Raw genomic sequence first — 19,894 nt, forward strand, 5'->3', positions numbered from 1 at the left:
GCTAGTGGCATGAAACTGAATCGAATCCCAAAATAGATTCACATCTTCTTAGGTCAAGGTAGATGGGCTTTGCCGTGTAAAAATGGATGCTGTGGGCTTGCGGCTGGCAATGGCGGCAAAGCATGCTTGTGGGATGTGCACCAAGAATTGGAAAGCACACTGGGCCAAGATCATTATTCAGCAACACGTGTGGCTGTGGAGAGGAAGGCAGTGTTCCCCTGAAAGCTGCTACAAAGGCTACTTTATGATCCATAACTGCACACAGATATATCATGGAGATACAAAGCCAGCATTTCCTGGCCCGTAGGGAGGCACTCTGTGTATAATCATTCATTTTGTCATGGAATAAAACACTATTCACAAAGTGCTCTTCACATAAAGACCAACTACAAGCTACCCGTAATCCAGAGACTTAGAAGTCAAACAGCGAAAACCGAAGAGAGCAGAGTCCTCACTTTTCTCCTGGCACGAGTCAACAGTGCAGCCTAAAGCCAATAGTTTTCTCCAATTAGCGGCAGCTCAATGCAAATGTACTAGAAGTCAGGAGACCCAGGCTCTTGTGGAGGATGCATGACCTTGATTAAGGTCACTTCTGGGTTATAGTTGTATCTTTCACAAATCAAGAGTTCTCATACGGTGCTTGTTCATATAACCATGGGACGTGCAGGCACAAAAAGTGGGGTGAAGGCCATCCCTTAATTTGCAACTTGTATAATTCTTAGTTTCCTCAAATATAAAATGAGGATAATATTACGGGGTTGCTGTGAGAATTAGCTTCAAATCTGTGTAGAATGATGTGTATTTCTTAGTAAGACACTCTTCATAAACTGTTTAAAATATATTGCATCCACTTCACTTCCAAAAACTATCACGGAGTAGCACTGGATTAATGGACTCAGCTAAAACATATACAAGATTTTAAAGGAAATTCATGGACAATGTTTATTTTTAGCTTTTCTTTTATATAGTTATCCCTCATTATTGGATGGGACTGGTTCTGGGATGCTCCTACGATTTGATGCTAAGACCACAAATACATGGATGCTCTAGTCTGAATATGAAATGATATTTCTATAACCTATGACCCTCCTTATAGCTTAAATGGTCTCTACATTATTTACAGTACCAAATAAAACACAAATACCATGTATGTATTAAGAAAAATTTTAAAAGTCTATACATGTTCAGCATAGATACAAACACCACTAAAAAGGCCTAACTAAAAACCACATGGTCTATACTGGTTAAATCTGTGGGCACACAAATTACAGATCCCAAGAGTTGACCCCTACTGTAGTGTTTTGCTCACTCATTGCTTTTTTATGTTTACTAAATTATCAGTACGTGATAGTCAGGGAGAAGGAAGGAGGAAACATGGAAGCCTTGGCTTGGAAGCAGCAAACCGTCTCTTGGCTGTGAGGGAAGGATGCGCAGACAGCTCTCCTCTCTCCTCAGCTGCATGACTATAAAATTACCGTCCTAACTGGGACACTTGTAGAGTTTACAATGGGCGCACACAGGGATGCACAGCCCTTCCAAACACCGGCTCACACTTGGGACCATGGTTGTCACTTTAAAGCTACATGTGATGTCCTAATTAGGAACAAATTGCAACATAAGGTTTCATCCAAACAACCAATTTAAAATGTTTTCTGTCCTTTAGGGGCATGACAAAGGTTATTTCAATATTGAGACATAATAATTTTAACAATACATCACAATAGGGCAGTTGCATTTTTATTGCTGGTTTGGTGTGTGTGTGTGTGTGTGTGTGTGTGTGTGTGTGTGTGTGTGTGTAGGATCCAGAAATTTTGTAAAGGGGCTGATATACAATATGTAAAAAGGACAGTTAGGTCTGTGTTCCAATAAAACTTTATTTACAAAAGGCAGAAGGTTAGGGTTAACTGTCAGACTGCAATTTGCCATCTCTTGCTTTAAAAGAATGGCTTTCAGACTTTTAGAATTTATAAGATTAGCAAAAATTTAAAAAATCTGAAATTGGCTCAGGATTTCTAACTTAGATGAACTAGTAAGGATGTCCTTTATATGTGTATACATATATGGATATGACATTGGGAGGGGAATGTATTGAGGACCATGGGAAAGCTAGGAAGGAAAAATGGGAGTAGATATGATCATATTTCATTGTATACATGTATAAAATTTTCAAAATAAACAAGAAAAGTAACCTTAAAACCCAACTATTAGAATTTTAGATAGCAGAATCTGGACAGTGCATAAATTCAGAATAATTTTATCTTTATGGAAAACCTACCATACTGCCTTTAATTGAAATGGTTCCTTGCTTGGTGACAATTTGTCAGGAACATGCTCAGATCTACAGATGGAGGGTGTGTGTGGTGCTTTTAGAGATCCCTGGGTTATCTCACGGTAGAAAGGACGAGGTGTTTACAATAAAAAGGCCTAAGTTTGAGGAAGGTTGGAGAAGAGCTATGGAGGGAGAGATAGCAGAGCTTAGGTATACCGTTCTGGAAAAAAAAAAAAGTCCTTTTGTCTTGCATCACTGCTCCCAATAAACACTGCACTTGGAAGTAACGTCAGGACTCACCAGTTGCCACTGCTCAGGGTACCAGGCTGGGGGGCAATTGAAGCGGTTGCAGGCCTGTACTGTGTTCGGTTTCGGGTGGTGACACAGCTCATCAGCAAGGACAACCACCTCGTTCATCTCTCTCGAAAGTAGGTGAGAGCAGACAACATCCCTGGTCTGCAGGCCAACCCCACAGGTGAGACTGCATGGGCTCCACTTGCCAACTTCCCACCTGGGAAGAAATGAGAGGAAAGAGCCTAGTTGAGTTCCCGTGAGAACACTTTACAGTTGAAACCCCTCACTGGGAGTGGGGAAGGTTCTCTAAGAGGTTTGATTAGGGATTGGGTCATGATCTCCAAACCCAATCATCCCATTCGTGCTTAGAGTTCATTTGGACTACAGCAAAGAAGTCCACAGGACAGCCAATGTTTATTTACAAGAATCACCAGGAAAGGTTGCAACTGTGGCGACTGCGTCTATTTTGACAGAACAGATAACCCTCATCCGGAGAGGTGGGGGCAATGCTAGATGTGCACATAAAAGATTTAGGAATCATATTTTCAACAGTGTCTAGAAAGGCTAGAAAATGCTTCTCTGCTTATTTCTCTAGCCTCCATTATGTGTGAGGTGGAAACATTTGTGCTTCTTATTCATTGGTTTCAAAGTGAAAGGTTGCTGGATTCAGCTTCCTTTAAGCTTCCATCATAGCACAGAAATGCCTCTGTCTTATGCCTAAATATCATCACTGCCTGGGGCTGGCTAATGTATCAGAAGCAGAGACTGCAAAATAGATCAGAGAAGTAAGGAGCCAGTGGCTCATTATCTGGACAGAGCAGATGAATACACAGATGAGCCAAGCGCATGAATGGCAGGCTCCAAATGGCCACGCCTGGAGAAGTACATTTACTGTGATCTGAGGGCCTATAAAACCACCCCCACTGTGTTTCCCTGCCGACTGGCCCTCCAAAAGTTCCAGCAATAAGGACAAAGTCCAGTTGCCTGGACTCTGACTCACAAGTGTTCTCTAATGGTCAGTTTTTGGTCTTCTGTTCACCATTTGAGACACATAGGTTCTAAAAAAGGGAGCCAGCCAGGGAAAGCCCAGTGGGGCATCCTTTACTACTAGGCCTGTCAAGGTTCTCTATTGAGCCCAGAAAACTGTTTCAAAAGCCTTTAGCCTTAACGATTTCCTCCCAATTGTAACACTGAGTAGAAACTCCCATTTTTTTCTTGCTACTCTAACCCCCCACTTACTTCCCCTCCCCCTTCATCAACACTATGATGAGCAATAATTGCAGTCAACTCCGTTGCTATTTCCATTTATCCCTCATGGCCCTCTAGTACTATCTTCTTTTGCAAACCGAATCAAGGTCTTGGAATAGTTTTTGCCCTGTCTTCCTGTTTCAGAATATCTTCCATGTTTATTATATATGCATTTATATCTGCTCCAGGCATGGGTCATTGTTTTCTTAACTGGGTTATAGTTTTTCTGCCTTTCAAGGGCCCTGTTACAGTGTCCAACACCTCAGGTAGAGCCTGTGTTGGAGTGTGTTTATACCACTCACAGAATCCACTGGAACTCCATCTAGGTGGTTCATGGAGATGGCTAATAATTCCTGAAAAACCGGCAGAAGGAAGGAATCTACCACTATGGAGGGCAGGCAAATTGATCTTATTTAGTTACCTCCAGAAAGATAGGTTTCACTGATTTCCTTAATTTTATAGTTGAGGAATTTGAGAATTGGTGTGGCTGAAGAATTCAAGTACTTATAATGCAGTAGTGAATCCAGGATTCAAATCTACTTGGCTATACCTGACACCAAAGTCTCTGTATTTCCTATTTATATAATGGTGTCTCCAGGAAATATCTCAAAAATCTCCAAAAGTGTTCACAAAATTTTAAATAAAAGGGCTGGGCTGAACGCATTTCTTAAGGATTCTTGTTTGAATGTCTATAAACTTTTTATTTATGGGACCCTAGCAAATAAAGTCCAAGCTTTAAAACATGTAGGTTGGAGGCAAGTGATCCATCTTTCCTTCCCATTGGATATTTGAGCACAGGTTGGACTTAGAGGCTGTCTTCCCATGAGCAGAATGAGGCCGAAGTGAGACTGTGTGACTTTATGGGTTAGATCATCCAGGGTGTTATTTTCGCTTCTGCTCTGGCTGATGGCTTCCTTGTGGTGAGGAAGGACGCCACCGTGTCACGAGCATAGTCTTAAGGAACGATCCCGTAGCTAAAGAACTGAGGCATCCTGACACAATTAGTGTCCACTTGCCATTTATCTGTGAGATTTGCCTTATAAGCCAGAACCAGGCCAGACCTTAGCCTAGACAGGGGCTGAGCCAGGTCCACCTCTCTAGGCTGCTTTCAAATTCCTTACTCAAGTAAGCAACCAGAGATGACAAATATTTAATCTTGTAAGCTTCTAGGTTGTGTGTGTGGGGGTGGGTGGGGCAAATAGATTTTAAACAGCAAAAGGAAATTATATACAAGTATCTATCCCTTCCCAGTGTACACTTATTCATCCACAGGACATTCATAGGGGCACCACACATACATGCTGAGACTTAGACGTTTATCAGCAGGTGAATAAATTGTCATACAACAATGCTAATGAACTCTAGCAACAATCAAAAACATTGCCAAGTCTCTCAGACCTGAAAACGAGGGAGTGGGACCACACACACAAAGCTTCACTCGTTGTGTTTCATTACATCAGCTCCAACCTCAAAGTCGGTGGTGTTACAGGTCAGGAAGGTAGTTGCCGTCGGTGGGAGGCAACCACAGAAGAGTGTGTTGTCCTTCTGGATGGTGTAGCCATCTCAGTGCTGGACCCGGCTCCACCTTCCGAAAGGGTTCACTGGACCAAGCTGCACACTTGGTATTTGTGTTCAGAAAAGGTGTTCCCCACACCCCTCTCATCTTCAAGTGAGAAGCTTAGGTGTGGGCATAAAGCAATGCCCTCTCTCCACGTCTCAAAAAGGAGTTGCTGCCTTAGTCCGTGCTGTCCCGAGGTTAAAGTTTGCCAGGCCCAGGCTTTTGTGCCCTCATCCCCTGCTCTTGCCTCACTCCTGGCAGTAACTCAGCAGCTAGGTCCTTGAAGCAGAGGCATTTTGGCAGCTATGAGGCCAGCTGAATACTGTCGGAGAAACACTGTCTGCCCTAATAAAGCATATTATACATTCTCCAGGAAGGAGGTCAGCAGATGCTATCAGTGTAGTAAGCACTTGGCTGACTCTGGGTCAAAAATATTTTAATCAACTTTGGCCAAAAAAGGGAGGAAGCATGGGCTCTCCTGTTTCTCTTCTAAGCAGAGGCTGTAATTGTGGGCTGTGGATCTGGCAGGCAGCTGATAACCCCTGCTCCGTATGCCTTTGACCGTTTCCAAAAGAGTGATCTTCCAGCGGAAGCCAGCTGGGGGCATGGTTAGCTCTGGCTGACAGTGTAGGGGACGCTGCTAGGCTTTCCTGGAGTGGTGGGTCCAGCCTGGCATACATCCAGTAATAAGGAGGTCAGAGCTGAACTTTGGGCGTGAGCCTCTTCTACCTCTTCCTTGGGTGAATTTGCTTATCTGTCCATCTCCATTTACAATGTCCCTGTCACCGAGGAAAATTCTCCATCCATTACAGTCTCTTAATCCTGCTTCTCTGGGGAGTCACCATAGTTACAACAACATCAGTACCTCAACTCAGCTCTTGTCTCAAATGGAGCATGTGACTATGTCTAATTTGTTTCTCCTGCTGTTCTCCATAGAATTGCCTCTCCCCAACAGATATACTGGGGTTCTAACCCACAGTAGCACGGAGTATGATGCTATGTGGGAAAGGTTCATTGCAGATGTAATCACTTCAGATAGCTCATAATAGAGAGATGCAGTAGCTCCTTCTCACTGCCATGGCTAAATACCTGTTAGGAGCAAGTTAAGGGAGGGAGGCTTATTTTGGCTTACTGTTTCATGGGATATAGTTCATTTGGGTGGGAAAGTCATGCTGGAGTTTCTGACACTGTGAGCACACAGTTAGGGGTGTCTATCAGCCACAGACTGGAGGCAGAGAGCCGAGACCAGGAGTGAGTCTGTACTAAACTCATCCTCAAGGGACACCTCTAGTGACCTTAAGTCCGAAAGGATCTGTACCATCACTCACTGGGGACCACCTGAGCCCGTGGGGGAACATTCCACCGTTAAACCCCGTACACAGCAGTTTCCTTTCTCAGAGGGAAACTTGGAGTGGGGTGAAACAGCAGGATTTTAAGGCAGGATGTTTACAGAGAGGTGAAATACTCCATCTGCTGCAGGGACGCTCCTTGGGACAGGAAGCAAATAACTCAAAAGAGCTCTGGAAAGTCCCAGAAGCAGACCAGACTCACTATGCTCCTCCCTCCCCAGGCATATATAAAGCACAAAGAACTGTTAAGAGGTGCTTTTTTTTTTTTTTTTTTGAGACAGGGTTTCTCTGTAGCTTTGGAGCCTGTCCTGGAACTAGCTCTGTAGACCCTGCTGGCATAGAATTTACACAGATCTGCCTGCCTCTGCCTCCCAAGTGCTGGGATTAAAGGCATGCACACCCCAGCCCTACTGACAAGCCACGTTGTGAAGAAGACTTTCAGACAAACCCAGAGACCAGCTTAACATCTCAGAAGAAAATGGGAGTGACTGAGCCGTGTGGAAGAAGCTCTGACCAACTGAACCGCGTAGAAAGGCCACTCTCCAACTTGTTCAGCTGCCAGTAGGCAGTGCAGTGTGCTACAGGTGTAGGACCCAGCCATGACAAGCTCAACAGAGGCCTGAGTCTCAGTGGTTTTCCCTAAGGCAATACCTGGGTGCAAGAAAGAGCACAAACTGAGACCACTGAGACCACTCAGGCACCACCCAGGACTGGACTATCCAAAGGAAATTCCCAACGTTCCAACCATTCCAAACACTGTAGATAGGATCACCTGCCAGCAAACACCCTGCTCAGGTAACTTTTCTGTTTTTTTTTTTTTTTTTCCTTTAAATAATGCCCTCTAGAAGGGCGGGTACCTCCTCTTGCTGGTGCCACTGCACTGATTAGGTCTCTGCCAGCTTGTATTGTGCACACAATAAACTTTGCTTTTGCCTTAAGCCCCTTTCTTTGTCTTACTCTGTTACCACAATTCCAGGAAACCAAATCTCTGGAACCTCAGCACTGGCACCTGGAACAAAGCAGGTGCCCAGGAAGTACGTGCCGACTCACACTGAGCTGCGCGGCTGTGTGCATCTCTGGATCACTTACTTGCAGTGGTGCCCCCCCCCTTTGTATTTTATTTATTCTTTTATTAATTACATTTTTCATGTGTTTTACATACCAACCACAGTTTCCCCCACTCCTTTCCTCCCATTTCCCTCTCCCTGTCTTGCCTCTGATCTACCCGCCCCCCACCCCCCCACCCACCCAATTCTCCTGCATCTCTCTGTTCAGAAAGAGGCAGGCCTTCCATGGGAGGTTGCTCAGGTCAGCTGTCTCTGTGGGTTCCCCACCTGCGTTCCCCCTCCCATCATGACCTAAACTCTCCTGGCTCATACAGTTCCTCCTTCCTCTCCTCAACATGACTCCCAGCCCAGTGCTTGGCTGTGGATCTCTATGTCTGCTTCCATCAGTTACTGGATGAAGGCTCTCCGATGACAATTAGGGTAGTCACCAATCTGATTACAGGAGATGACCAGTTCAGGCACCCTCTCCACTTAGCTGAGGTCATCCTTGTGGATTCCTGTGCCCTTTTAACAGCTCACTTCCACTGTCAGCTGCAAAACTGACACCACACATGGCAGTGTGATATAACTCTTGGTGACAATGAGCCTAAACTGATAACCTTTTGATAGACTGAATCCTATTTTATGTAAATATTTACATGTTTTATTGTGATGCTTTGACCTACTGGAGTTGGGTGTGTGGTTACCCTCTCTTCTTCCTGCAGAATATTGGGGCAGCTATGTGATGTATGTTTTAGCTATTCTAACACAAAATTCCTGAATTCTGAAACTCCCCTGCAGCAGTGCTTTGGGCTGGCAGACCCTGGTGCCAGGCTGGTAGCTCTGCTTTCTTTCAGCTTCTAGGTTTTAGGTGTTTAAATCATGGTTGGGACCTTGGCCAACATGTCAGAAAGACTGTGCTTTCCCCAACTTTCTTTTTCTTTCTCTACTTCTTTTTGTTGAACCCTTTGTCCTTTATATTACTATCCGTTTGTCAAAGCCTGTTCATAGGTAGAGAAGATTCTGGGGATGGAAATACTTTAGTGGATTCTCCACACCTGCCAAGCTCCAGAGTCATTGACTCCTACTCAAGGATGATAGGCAGAGGGAGGGCAGAGGGTGGGCAGAGGGCAGGCAGAGGGTTACACTCCGTCTTAGTAGCTGAAGCTGTCTTCCTTCCCACTGACAGCATCACATGTGCCTAAGGAGACATGCCACTGAAACTCAACATTCCATAGACTTGGCTTCACAGTCCAGCCTACTGACTGGCCCGATTACCCTACTAAGATCTGGTCAGCTTGAGGTCTTGGGATGGGCAAAAGCCATACCGACTGATACCTCAGGTGACCAGCACCAGCCGCAGTCACTAACATTTGCACAGCCCTATCCCAGCTGAATGCTCTAAACACACCACTCCTTTCATTACCCCCACAGCCTTGTGAGAGAGCCACAGTTAATGTCTCTGTTATAGCGGGAGCCCAGGCCTGGAGGAGATGAGTGAAGGGCTCCACATACTTACATCATTATCACCTATAGCACTTCTAAGGCACTACGACTTGGACCCAGGCCTTGGATAACGGAGCTGCCATCTATTATAGGTCAGCACAGTGGATTTGCATTTCTCAGCTCTGCAACATCCAAGCTTTGTTCACTGAGGCCCCAGTAGGACTCAAGGGCTGAGCTGATACACGTGCTTGCATATATGACCCTGTGGAGAGGAGACTTGAGTGAGCCAGCCAAGGCTCTGAGGCATTAAGCCATCTGTCCTAAGTTACACCGATAATAAACAAGAGAGTCAGGATTCAGACTCAGGCAGCCCGGCTCCTGCATACTTCACTATTAAGCCAGCCTGTCTCCGAAGGCAGGATAATTAACACTGCAGAACAAAGAATCTTTGAGTGACCAAGGCCAGGATCCCTTTGCTCGGAGTCTAAGGAAAAGATAAATGGCGGAGCGGCAGCACTATTTCTTAGTAATACAAATAAACACACTGGCACCACCCAGGCCTCGCACACACTTGCAGTTGGCATTCCAGGGACGTGGCCATTGGCAGCTGAATGGGCAAAGGTAGGGTGTAGTCTGCCGGAGAGATGCACTTGGCTTTTGCAAATGTGGCCTTTGGAGCTAAGTGGGCCATGGAAGCCCGTGGTGGTTGACTCTTGTGAGCAGCTTTGTTTGCATTAGCTATTAAGTAGAAAGACAGTTTACATTCCTTTGGACAGGGCTCTTTGTGAGAGTTGCCAAATCTTCTCTGCTCTTCTTTTCTGAAAAGGTACTGCCCTTTGCTTCCCAGAACCTCAGAGTATTAAAACACAAGACTCTCCCTGCTTTGCCCTATTAAAATCATAAGAAGCCTCTCCTGCCTTAACCTGTATGGAAAAGTAGACTTGAAGTTTTATCTAATAATTTAAAATGTAGTTTTTGTTTGCAGGAAAAATATCACCATAAATTTTAGGTCTTTGTTAGAAGTATTCTTCAAAATTACATGTTAATCTCCAACATGACATCTCTATCTACTATTTATATCATGAGGTTTTTTTTTTTTTTTAAAAGTAAAGTTCCTTAAAAGTCTTTATTTTCCTTATAATATATCTGCGGTCAGAAGGCAGACAGTAAATTGGACACCATGGAGTGTAGTCAGCTCTAGAAAGTTTAGAGTAGGGTAGTCAGGCAATGTTCAGGATCCATTTCCTCTGTAGTTTCTTACTAGTGGCTCCAAATTTATCTTCACACCTTCCAGTACCCAATCAATCCATCACCCCCAGTTTCCACAGTGTTTGAGTCCTTTATCCATAGCCCAAGCTCTCACAATGTCAGCCTCTATCCATTGCCCCTAGATACCACAATGCCAGACTCCTCTATCCATAGCCCAAGCTCCCACGATGTAAGACTCCTCTACCCAGCTCCCACAATGTCAGACTTCTCTGTCCATCACCCCCAGCTCCCACAATGTCAGACCTCTCTGTCCATCACCCCCAGCTCCCACAATGTCAGACCTCTCTGTCCATCACCCCCAGCTCCCACAATGTCAGACCTCTCTGTCCATCACCCCCAGCTCCCACAATGTCAGACCTCTCTGTCCATCACCCCCAGCTCCCACAATGTCAGTCTCAGTGTAAGTCTGGTCAAGCAAGTCCTCTGATTCAAAATTTCCTTTGGGAAGAGACACCCTACAGAGAGGGAGAAAAATATTTACCAGCTATTTATCTGTCAAGAATTTAATATTCAAAATACATAAATAACTCAAAAATATCAAGCCCCCAAAGAACTACTAATCAAAGCAATAAATGAGTCAATCAGTAGACAAAAAAGTAAAAATGACCTCCCCCAAATACACAAAAATATTCAACATCCTTAGCCCTGTGTGGAAGTGAAAATCAAAACTGTTGGGTTCAGATGGTCTGGAATTCCTTTCTTGGGCACAAACTCTGACCCAGATGTGGTTCCGTGACTGTGGAAAACTTCAGGCACAAAATAAAGCCTAGGAGGAATGGCTTCTGGGGCAAAGCAAGGTCACAATGGCAGAGAAGTGTCAAAGGAAGAATTCAGATAAGGGGGACAAAGATATGATTTGCTTAGGCTCTGTTGGCAATGGGATTTCTAGCACCAGCTAATCAATATGTAAACAGTGGTGTGAAAATAAAAAATTGTTCACTCTTGAAGTGAACCTAGAGACTTGTGTCTGTGTCTACTGTTACCCTCCTTTCCAGGTTCCTGTGATGCCCATAGCTGGATGCAGCTAGAACGAAACAAAACGACAACAAACAAAAAAGAAAACCTATACTGAGGTTCTATCTCATTCACGTCAGAATGGTCATCTTCAAGGAAACAGAAAAGAACACATTGGTGAGAAAGTAGGAGATAGGATGGTGATGGTAGCCAGTGTACTACTGATGGCAATGGAAACTAGTGTAGTGTTGGGGAAAAATCATTTGTATTCTGTGAAGATGTGCTGCTCTCATTGGTTTAAAAAGAGCTAAATGACCAATAGTAGGCAGGAAGAGGTTAGGTGGGACTTGCAGACAGAGAACACTGGAATGAAGAAGGTGGAGTCACCAGGAGATGGAAGGAGAAGGAAAATAAACAGGCTGTGTTAAAGAAAGGTACCACAGGTGTTACAACATAGATAAGAAATATGGGTTAATTTAAGGTGTAAGAGCTAACTAGTAACAAGCCTAAAGCTATCAGCTGAGCATTTATAATTAATAATAAGTCTCTGTGTGGTTATTTGGGAGCTGGCTGGAGGGACAGAAAATTACACCTACGGTGTAGCCATTATGAAGTCTCTTCAAAATGAAAATCACCCAGCTATATCATTCCTGAGTATGTAGACCTGAAGGAATCAAAATCAGTGTACAATAGCACACTATACACAAGTGTACAATAGACACTTGCACACTCATAGTTTTATAGTACTATTAACAATAGCCAAGTTGTGAAATTAGTCTAGGTTCCCATCAACTGATGGATGGATACAGAAAATGGAGAATTACTCAGCTATAAAGAAGAATACTGTGTTGTCATTTTCAGAAAAATGAATAGAAGTAGAGGTAATCATGGTAAGCCAAAAAGATACTCAGAAAGACAGCTATGTTTTCTCTTAGGAAAAGGACCTAAGCTTTAAAAAAGTCAGACATAGAAGTAGAATGGAAATTGTTTGGATAGAGGAAAGGAACCAGTGGATAAAGGGACAAGAGAGGAATGTGTGCAGGGGTATATGACCAAAGTATATGATGTACATGTTTGAAAAAGTCATAACGAAACATGTGAACAAACGTACAGTGAATATATGCTAATGAAAATATCTGAAAAACAAAGATGAATATAGAATGGGAACAATTTGGGAGGAGGATGGAGATAAGCCGAAAAGAAGAAGGGATCAAGAGATGGTCCAATTGGTGGCAAATGTGACCAGAGTGCATTGTATATATGTGTAAATGTAGTATAATGAAAGCCGTTATCTGGCAGAATAGCGTGCTAATTAAAGACACCACCATATACAGTCAGAGCTGAGCTGTCAGTGGGGCAAGCAGCTAGTCTGACCAGGGCTCAGCTTTGGTAGAGAGTGGGGAGCATCCTAGCCTGGAGCTGAGCACTCGGAATGGTCGCTTCCTCTCCTTTGTAAGGGCTGCACTTTAGCATTGGTGGGGAGTGGCTCAGGGGCGTGTCTCACAGTTCATCACTGGGCCAGGAGAGCTAGAAGTCAAACATTGAGAAGACTGAACAAATAAACACAAAAATCTGCAAAGTAATGTGAGCCAGGTTTCTTAATTGTCTCTGAGGGCAGTTGCAAATACGTGAAGGGGGCAAAACCAGAATAGTCCTTGAAGAACTGGGTTGGGTTCAAAAGCAGTGTGTGTGTGTGTGTGTGTGTGTGTGTGTGTGTGTGTGTGTGTGTTGTACGGATCTTCCTGTCTCCACCTGCCCAGTGCTTGGATCACAACTACGTGCTGTCATGCCTGGCTTTTTATGTGGGTTCTGGGGATCCAAACTTCAGCAACTTCCAGGTCCTCATGAGTGCCATGGCAGGCGCTTTATCAACAGATCCTCCCTCCTGCCCCCAACTCATTGCTGTTAATAAACAGGTACAATGGGCATGAGCAAACACACAGATATGCACATAACACTGTCTAGCTCTTTTCACTGACAGCCCTAGAAGTGATGACATCCTAGCGGCATCAAGTGTCTAGCCCTCAGGATCTCTTCAGTAGAGACTCTAGTTCTATTCCCTAACAAAGACAACTACTCCTATAGAAATGACTCACTGCAGAGCAGGGTTGGGAAGAAAACCAGTGAGCTTGGGACATCTTGTTACACCAGAAAACTGGGAGGTACTTCAGAGTGATGGGGTTTTTGTAAAAAGGACACAGAAGCTAGCTAGAACGGGTCCTATTGGCCATGGACTGGGACAATTTGATCATAATGGACGCTAGCTCTTCGAGCAAAACCAGTAAGATGAGAAAACTGTGCCATAGCAGAACGCCTATTGCTAACCTGGAAGGAATGATAGAGTTTGTTAAGCCACCATCTGGCAACCGTGATAATACCAGTTGAGTAGGTAAGAATCATCCATACACAGTAAAGTTGGCACCCAAAGGGCTGATGAGCAACAAGAACTCTTATGAGTATCAGGTTATCTGTCTGCCATCCTCTGAGGGTACCCTCAGAATTGTGTGCTGGGAACTTTAATCCCCAGTGTGGCCATATTGAGAGGTGGGGGCCTTTCGGAGGTGTTTCTGTCACATATCTCTGTCTTCATGAACGGACAAATGCCAGCACGCGAGGCTTCGAAGTGGACGCTCCTTCCTTCACTCCCTGTCCAGATTCCTTCTGTAGGAGGACACAGCACACCCCACATGTGTTGGTGGAGCTCTCTAAACAGCAGCCCTCCCAGCATGCCAGGGTCTTGATCTTGGACTTTCCACCATCCAGAAGGGTGAGGAATTTCCCTTCTTTATAAATAACTCTTGGACAATTTGATAATAATGGATGTTAGCCCTTCGAGTAAAAGGTATTGTATTTGGTATTCTGTTCTATCAGCATAAGTGGACCAAGACATTTCCCACGAAACACTTGCTATTTACTATTAATGCATATGGCAGACTTTGTAAGTTATAAAACCCATCAGTTTGGCTCCATGTCCCCCACAGTTCAAACTTCAAGTCCTTGTATAGCCTCTGAATTGCCTTTCTGGGCTTGGCTCAGGTGGCTATGGCTTAACCGTACACCAGCAACTATTGACAAACTAGGAAAGTCCGGCCCCTCAGGTGGGCTCCTAGCCCCTCCCCTTGGTCTGTTCTTTCTGATCTCTGTCTCTTCTGGCCAGGGATGGGTCCTTCCTCCTCAGTGAGACATTGTCTCTTCACCAGAGCGCTGTTTGCTTCCTTCCTTGGCCTCACATCCATTACACCATTGATTGTTCCTTGGATTCCTTTCCTAGACTGTGACTAGGGTCACCGGGAACCTAATGCGTCCCAGCATCTTTGGGAACTAGACTAGGGCCTGTTGCTCAGGGAGGCCTGTGTCACCTTGGCCTTGGACTCTGGGATCAGATTAGTCATAGATGGCTTGTGCTTTGCTACTTGTTAGAAAAATCTTAGGAAAGTTATCTATCAACTTTCCACATTTAAAACAGGAACAACAGAAATTCTGATTTTACAGGGTTGCTTTGAGGTTAAAGTGAGAACTTCTGGCTAAGAATCTAAGTCAGGGGCCTGGTACAGATAGATACAAGATAGCAGAAAATTTCCTTGTTATGTGCTTAATACCAGCTAACATGGGAGAACAGGGTAAACAGTGTATAAGGCTTCGTGGGACCTGCGAGAGAAGGGAGTCATGGTTGTGGCGATGGATACTGGGGGAAAGGCATTTGTGACATGTTGGACTTAACTTTCTTAATATTCGCTGCCAGAGGGGTGACAAGACGTAAATGGGAAAAGTGCTTACCCAGGACATGGAGCAAAACTGTTGGGTGGCAAGAATGCCTTGATTGCCAAGACTGTGCGAGTTCAGAAAATGTGAGACACATTTGCCACCAGCGTATTTACTTGGTTCAGGGGTCTCACCTAATCCTCCCAACTCAGAAGTAAACAGAAAGGTGTCAGCATCTTGATGTGTATGTGTGTGTGTGTGTGTGTGTGTGTGCACATGTGTGGGGGCCAGAAGACAACCTCAGGTGTCAATTTCAAGGAGTCATTTACCTTTTTAAGGAGTAACTTGCCAAAGTAGGTTAGGGCAGCTGGACAGCAAACCTCGGGGATCTGCCTGTTTCTGCCTCCCCTGCACTGGGATTAGAAGTATGTCACACCATGGCAGACTTATTTTTCATAGATCCTGAGGATTATAGATAGGCCCTCATGTTCAAAAGGCAAGGACTTCATGACTGAGATAGCTCTCTAGTTTGGCCTCTTTAAACAAACTTAGAAAAAGAAGCAGTTTTCTCAGCATTGGGCATTGAACTCAGGCTACCCTTCCCATACTGCTCTGTTCCAAAGGACCAGAGGAGTAGATCATTGAGGGTTACAGAAAGATAGACAAGGAAGAGAGGGGACGCCATTACACACAGCAACAGATGGATGTGTTACTCATCTCCCACAATCAGCGCGCTTTAGAAAACCCCTCTGTGGGGTCTAGAAAAAACCCCCACAAACATCAAAGGAGATGGCAGACATTAGAGAGTAAAGCCACGCTAGAAGGCCAAAAATTAACCAAAAGCATATATGATAAACAGTACCAGGAAAACCAGGGCTCGCTATAAAACTGTAATTGCTGCAGCTCAGGAACTAGGAGATAGAGCCCTGCTTCTTTTGGAATTGGGCCTGCTTGGCATGAGGTTTTGGCTCCATAAAAATAGTCACAGCCAAGATTACCAAACACCTGAGGTGGCAAGGCACTGGCTTACACATGAGAACTGTGTGGCCAGCGTGAATGCTTTCACCACGCCAACTGCTTCACCATCTCAACCAGTTTTCAAAACAAAAGAAACAAAGGGAGGCGATTAGCATTACAAATCATACTACTTTAAGCTTTGAATTAAGAAATCATTCATTATTATTTTATGTTTATATGTGTGTGCCTGAGTGCGTGGATGTACATCACATGCATGCAGGAGCCTGTGGAGATCAGAAGAGAGGCCAGATTCCCTGGGACTGGACTAAGAGACTGTTGTGATCTGCCATGTGGGGTTTGGTCCTCTGCAGGAGCATAAATGCTCTTAACAACTGACGCGTCTCTCCGGCCCCTATGACTGATATTTTTAAGGAACTGAATAGTCTGTGAGAATAAGTCATGTTTATGGCATGACATCTCCTTAGAGGCATGCTATTTACCTCCATTATTTCTCTTTCACGGCGCGGGCAGCAGCAGGACTGGTGACAGTCATGCAGGATATCAGCGTCTTCTCTCACCTCCACACTCGTCCGTAATGACACTGGCTGTCCCAGCACCCACGTGCCTACTCACCTACACACACTTTGATTATTTAGAACATCTAAACTTCGATATTTTAGTTGGCTTGTCTAGACTCCGAGGTGGAAATTTCTGATTCCAGGTTTCCAGAGTTGTTTTCCTGTGGTCCAAGCCACAGAATGGACTTCTGGGACCATCAGCGTGATGCTAATTGTTGTTTTATGCAAACGTATTTTTGTTATTTATCTCAAGTTTTCTTTTTCTCGGTTTCATCTTACATGACTAGAGTTTGTATACTAAACTCCCATAGTGAAGCCTCTTCTTTTTCTCGAGTGATCAAATAAACTGAGCTTCTTCTGGGTCCAGTCACTTCCCACACACTCCTTTGCTTTTTCACTCTTGAGCATTTATTTCCAAAATTCCCTGCCTAAAGCCAAATTCCCTGTTCCTACCTGAAGGTCTGATTTGAGCCCTCCTTTTATCGTGTTCATGTACATTGCTATTCTAAGTTTCAGATTACTTTATGATCCCATTTCGCTATTTTTTTCGTACTCATCATTCTAAAGTAGAGCACAAACTCTTAAGATTTGGGATGCAGTGTTTCAAAGTTAAAAAAATGATTTGATATCTATCATGTCAGGATGGACATCTCTATATACACAATGACTTGCCAGTGGTATTTCTCATGGAAATGCTGCAAACCTAAGCACTATATTTCTCTCATGGGTTGAACTGTGGCCGCTATGTGTATGGAAAGGGCCCAACTCCTGGCATAACCCACCAGAGTGTGATCTGGTTTTACAGAGAAAATTTTAAATGAGGTCAATAGGACAGAGTCTAATTTAAAAGGAATGGTCTATTTAAATGGTAAAGTTGAGCATGGAGACATATTTGAACAAAAAAACATGGCCACACCCAGGAAGAGCATATTCCAGTCAATAATAACTGCTGAAGATTGCTGCAAACCCTTAAGTTCCAGGAAGAGGTAGCCAGTGGCCCTCCCTACAGCTTCTGGGGAGCACGGCCTTCCACATCTTCAGTTTGGGTGTCGGGCTGTGGAGTGAATGGTTACTAGGGAGGACTCGGTGCGTTCAGTGGGGAAGGCCCAGAAAACCAATAGGGTCCCTGGAGTTAGCGCTCATGAGCAGTTTTAAATTTGCCTATTGTACACGGACACTTACATTTATAAGTTTTCTAAGTGAAATGCTTGTGAGTGTCAGCCTTTGGTGTCAGGGTTCAGAGATTTGGTTTTATTATCTATAACAAGGTTGTGCCTCCTCTTTTCTCACAATATATTTTGAAGCCTTATAAGACTATAATAATCTCAACTAATTTGTCCAATCACATGTATAGCATGTTTGCAACTGTGCAGTCATAGCGCAAGGCCTAGTGCTATAGATTTTAAGTATCAGGCCAAATAATTGGAACACAGAGACTTAAGATCCTTGATATTAATGGCCTTATTATAAGCTATCCACTTACTTATTCATTTTGGGACCTAACTATTGAGTACCTTTGTGGGCTAGCACCCATGTAAAGGGGTAAAGTCGTAAACAGAACTGATAAAAACCCTATTCCTGAGACTCCCAGTCTAGATTATGAAACCAGTAAGTGTGAGGGCACAGAATATAGGCTTAGACATCAAGAAAGACAAGCCCCGAAGGGCTTTCAGAGTTAGTGAGTGCTAGGTTGAGTTTTGACACGCAAGTGATAGTCAGCCAAAGGTGTAAGCAGAGACAAGTGTGGGCACAATGAGGGGTGAGAGCGCAGGAGACATTTGGAGAACTGGCGTTCTTAATCCTCAGCTCAGAGTTGGGAAGAATATTGAAAGTTTAGCATATCCCTAGAAACTTTAGGCTCTTACTCATCTTGTCTTTCTTCATGTAACCGTGAGTATACAAGAGGGACTGGAGAGCAGAGGTGCTCTGGGCCACCAAATCCTTCATGACAACAGCGACTTGAGATCACTCCATTCCTGGGTCCTGGGCTACTCCTGGATAGGACATACCTAATGATCAACATCTTTTTTCCTGGCTGTCTCAAGAGCTGTTAGCTTTTAATGGGTTCCAATAGGACTGTCGAGCAGGATGGCATGGTGCTTCATGCAGGCCTTTTCCCAGGGTTGGGTGGCCCATAGATCCATCCATTGCAAGTCTGGCTGCAATTTTCCTTGGAGATAGTTTGCTACCTCTGTCTCAGGAGGTTGATAAGTGAGGGTCCAGAAGCAGCCAGATATTGGTGTAGGGGGTAATTAATTCAATCAGAGCTGGGAGGCACACATGCCATACATCCAAAGAAATTAGATATACACACATATACACACATAGACAAGACACATACACACAGATGTTAGAAACAGGCACATGTAATCAGAGATACACATACACAGGAACGTGCATGCACACATTGATATTCCCTCTGGACACCCATACATCTACACACACATGTGCATGTGCACATGCACACACACGCACACTCATACACACATGTGCACATGCACACATACACACACTCATACACACATGTGCACATGCACACATACGCACACTCATACACACACGTGCACATGCACACATACACACACTCATACACACATGTGCACATGCACACATACGCACACTCATACACACACGTGCACATGCACACACACGCACACTCATACACACACATGTGCACATGCGCACACACGCACACTCATACACACACAAGCCCATACATGCACACATGTGCACGTATACATACATGTGTACATGCACACACACAAACATGCACACACGTTCTCTCTCTCTCTCTCATACACACACACGCACATACTCTCTCTCTCTCTCACACATACACACAGGAACTTGCATGCACACATTGATATTCCCTCTGGACACTATACATCTACACACACATGTGCATGTGCACATGCACACATACGCACACTCATACACACACATGTGCACATGCACACACACGCACACTCATACACACATGTGCACATGCACACACATGCACACTCATACACACACATGTGCACATGCGCACACACGCACACTCATACACACACAAGCCCATACATGCACACATGTGCACGTATACATACATGTGTACATGCACACACACAAACATGCACACACGTTCTCTCTCTTTCTCATACACATACACACACACACACACACACACACACACACACACACACACCTTTCTGGAGAGCAGGATGATATTCTTCTCACTGGTG

General features: G+C 44.4%; 1 protein-coding gene across 1 annotated transcript in view; it reads right to left on the reverse strand.

Annotated features, from left to right (window-relative positions):
- Nucleotides 1-19,894, reverse strand: part of Adamtsl1 (ADAMTS like 1) — a 380,631-nt gene that overhangs the window by 115,192 nt on the left and 245,545 nt on the right. The window contains exon 16 of the mRNA XM_041652363.1: nucleotides 2,570-2,780. Coding sequence (XP_041508297.1) covers nucleotides 2,570-2,780 — 211 coding nt within the window. The remainder of the gene's footprint in view (nucleotides 1-2,569; nucleotides 2,781-19,894) is intronic.

Source organism: Microtus oregoni, unplaced genomic scaffold (assembly GCF_018167655.1).
Source record: "Microtus oregoni isolate MIOR12 unplaced genomic scaffold, Mior012 000005F_ref0000423, whole genome shotgun sequence".
Classification (NCBI taxonomy): Eukaryota; Metazoa; Chordata; class Mammalia; order Rodentia; family Cricetidae; genus Microtus; species Microtus oregoni.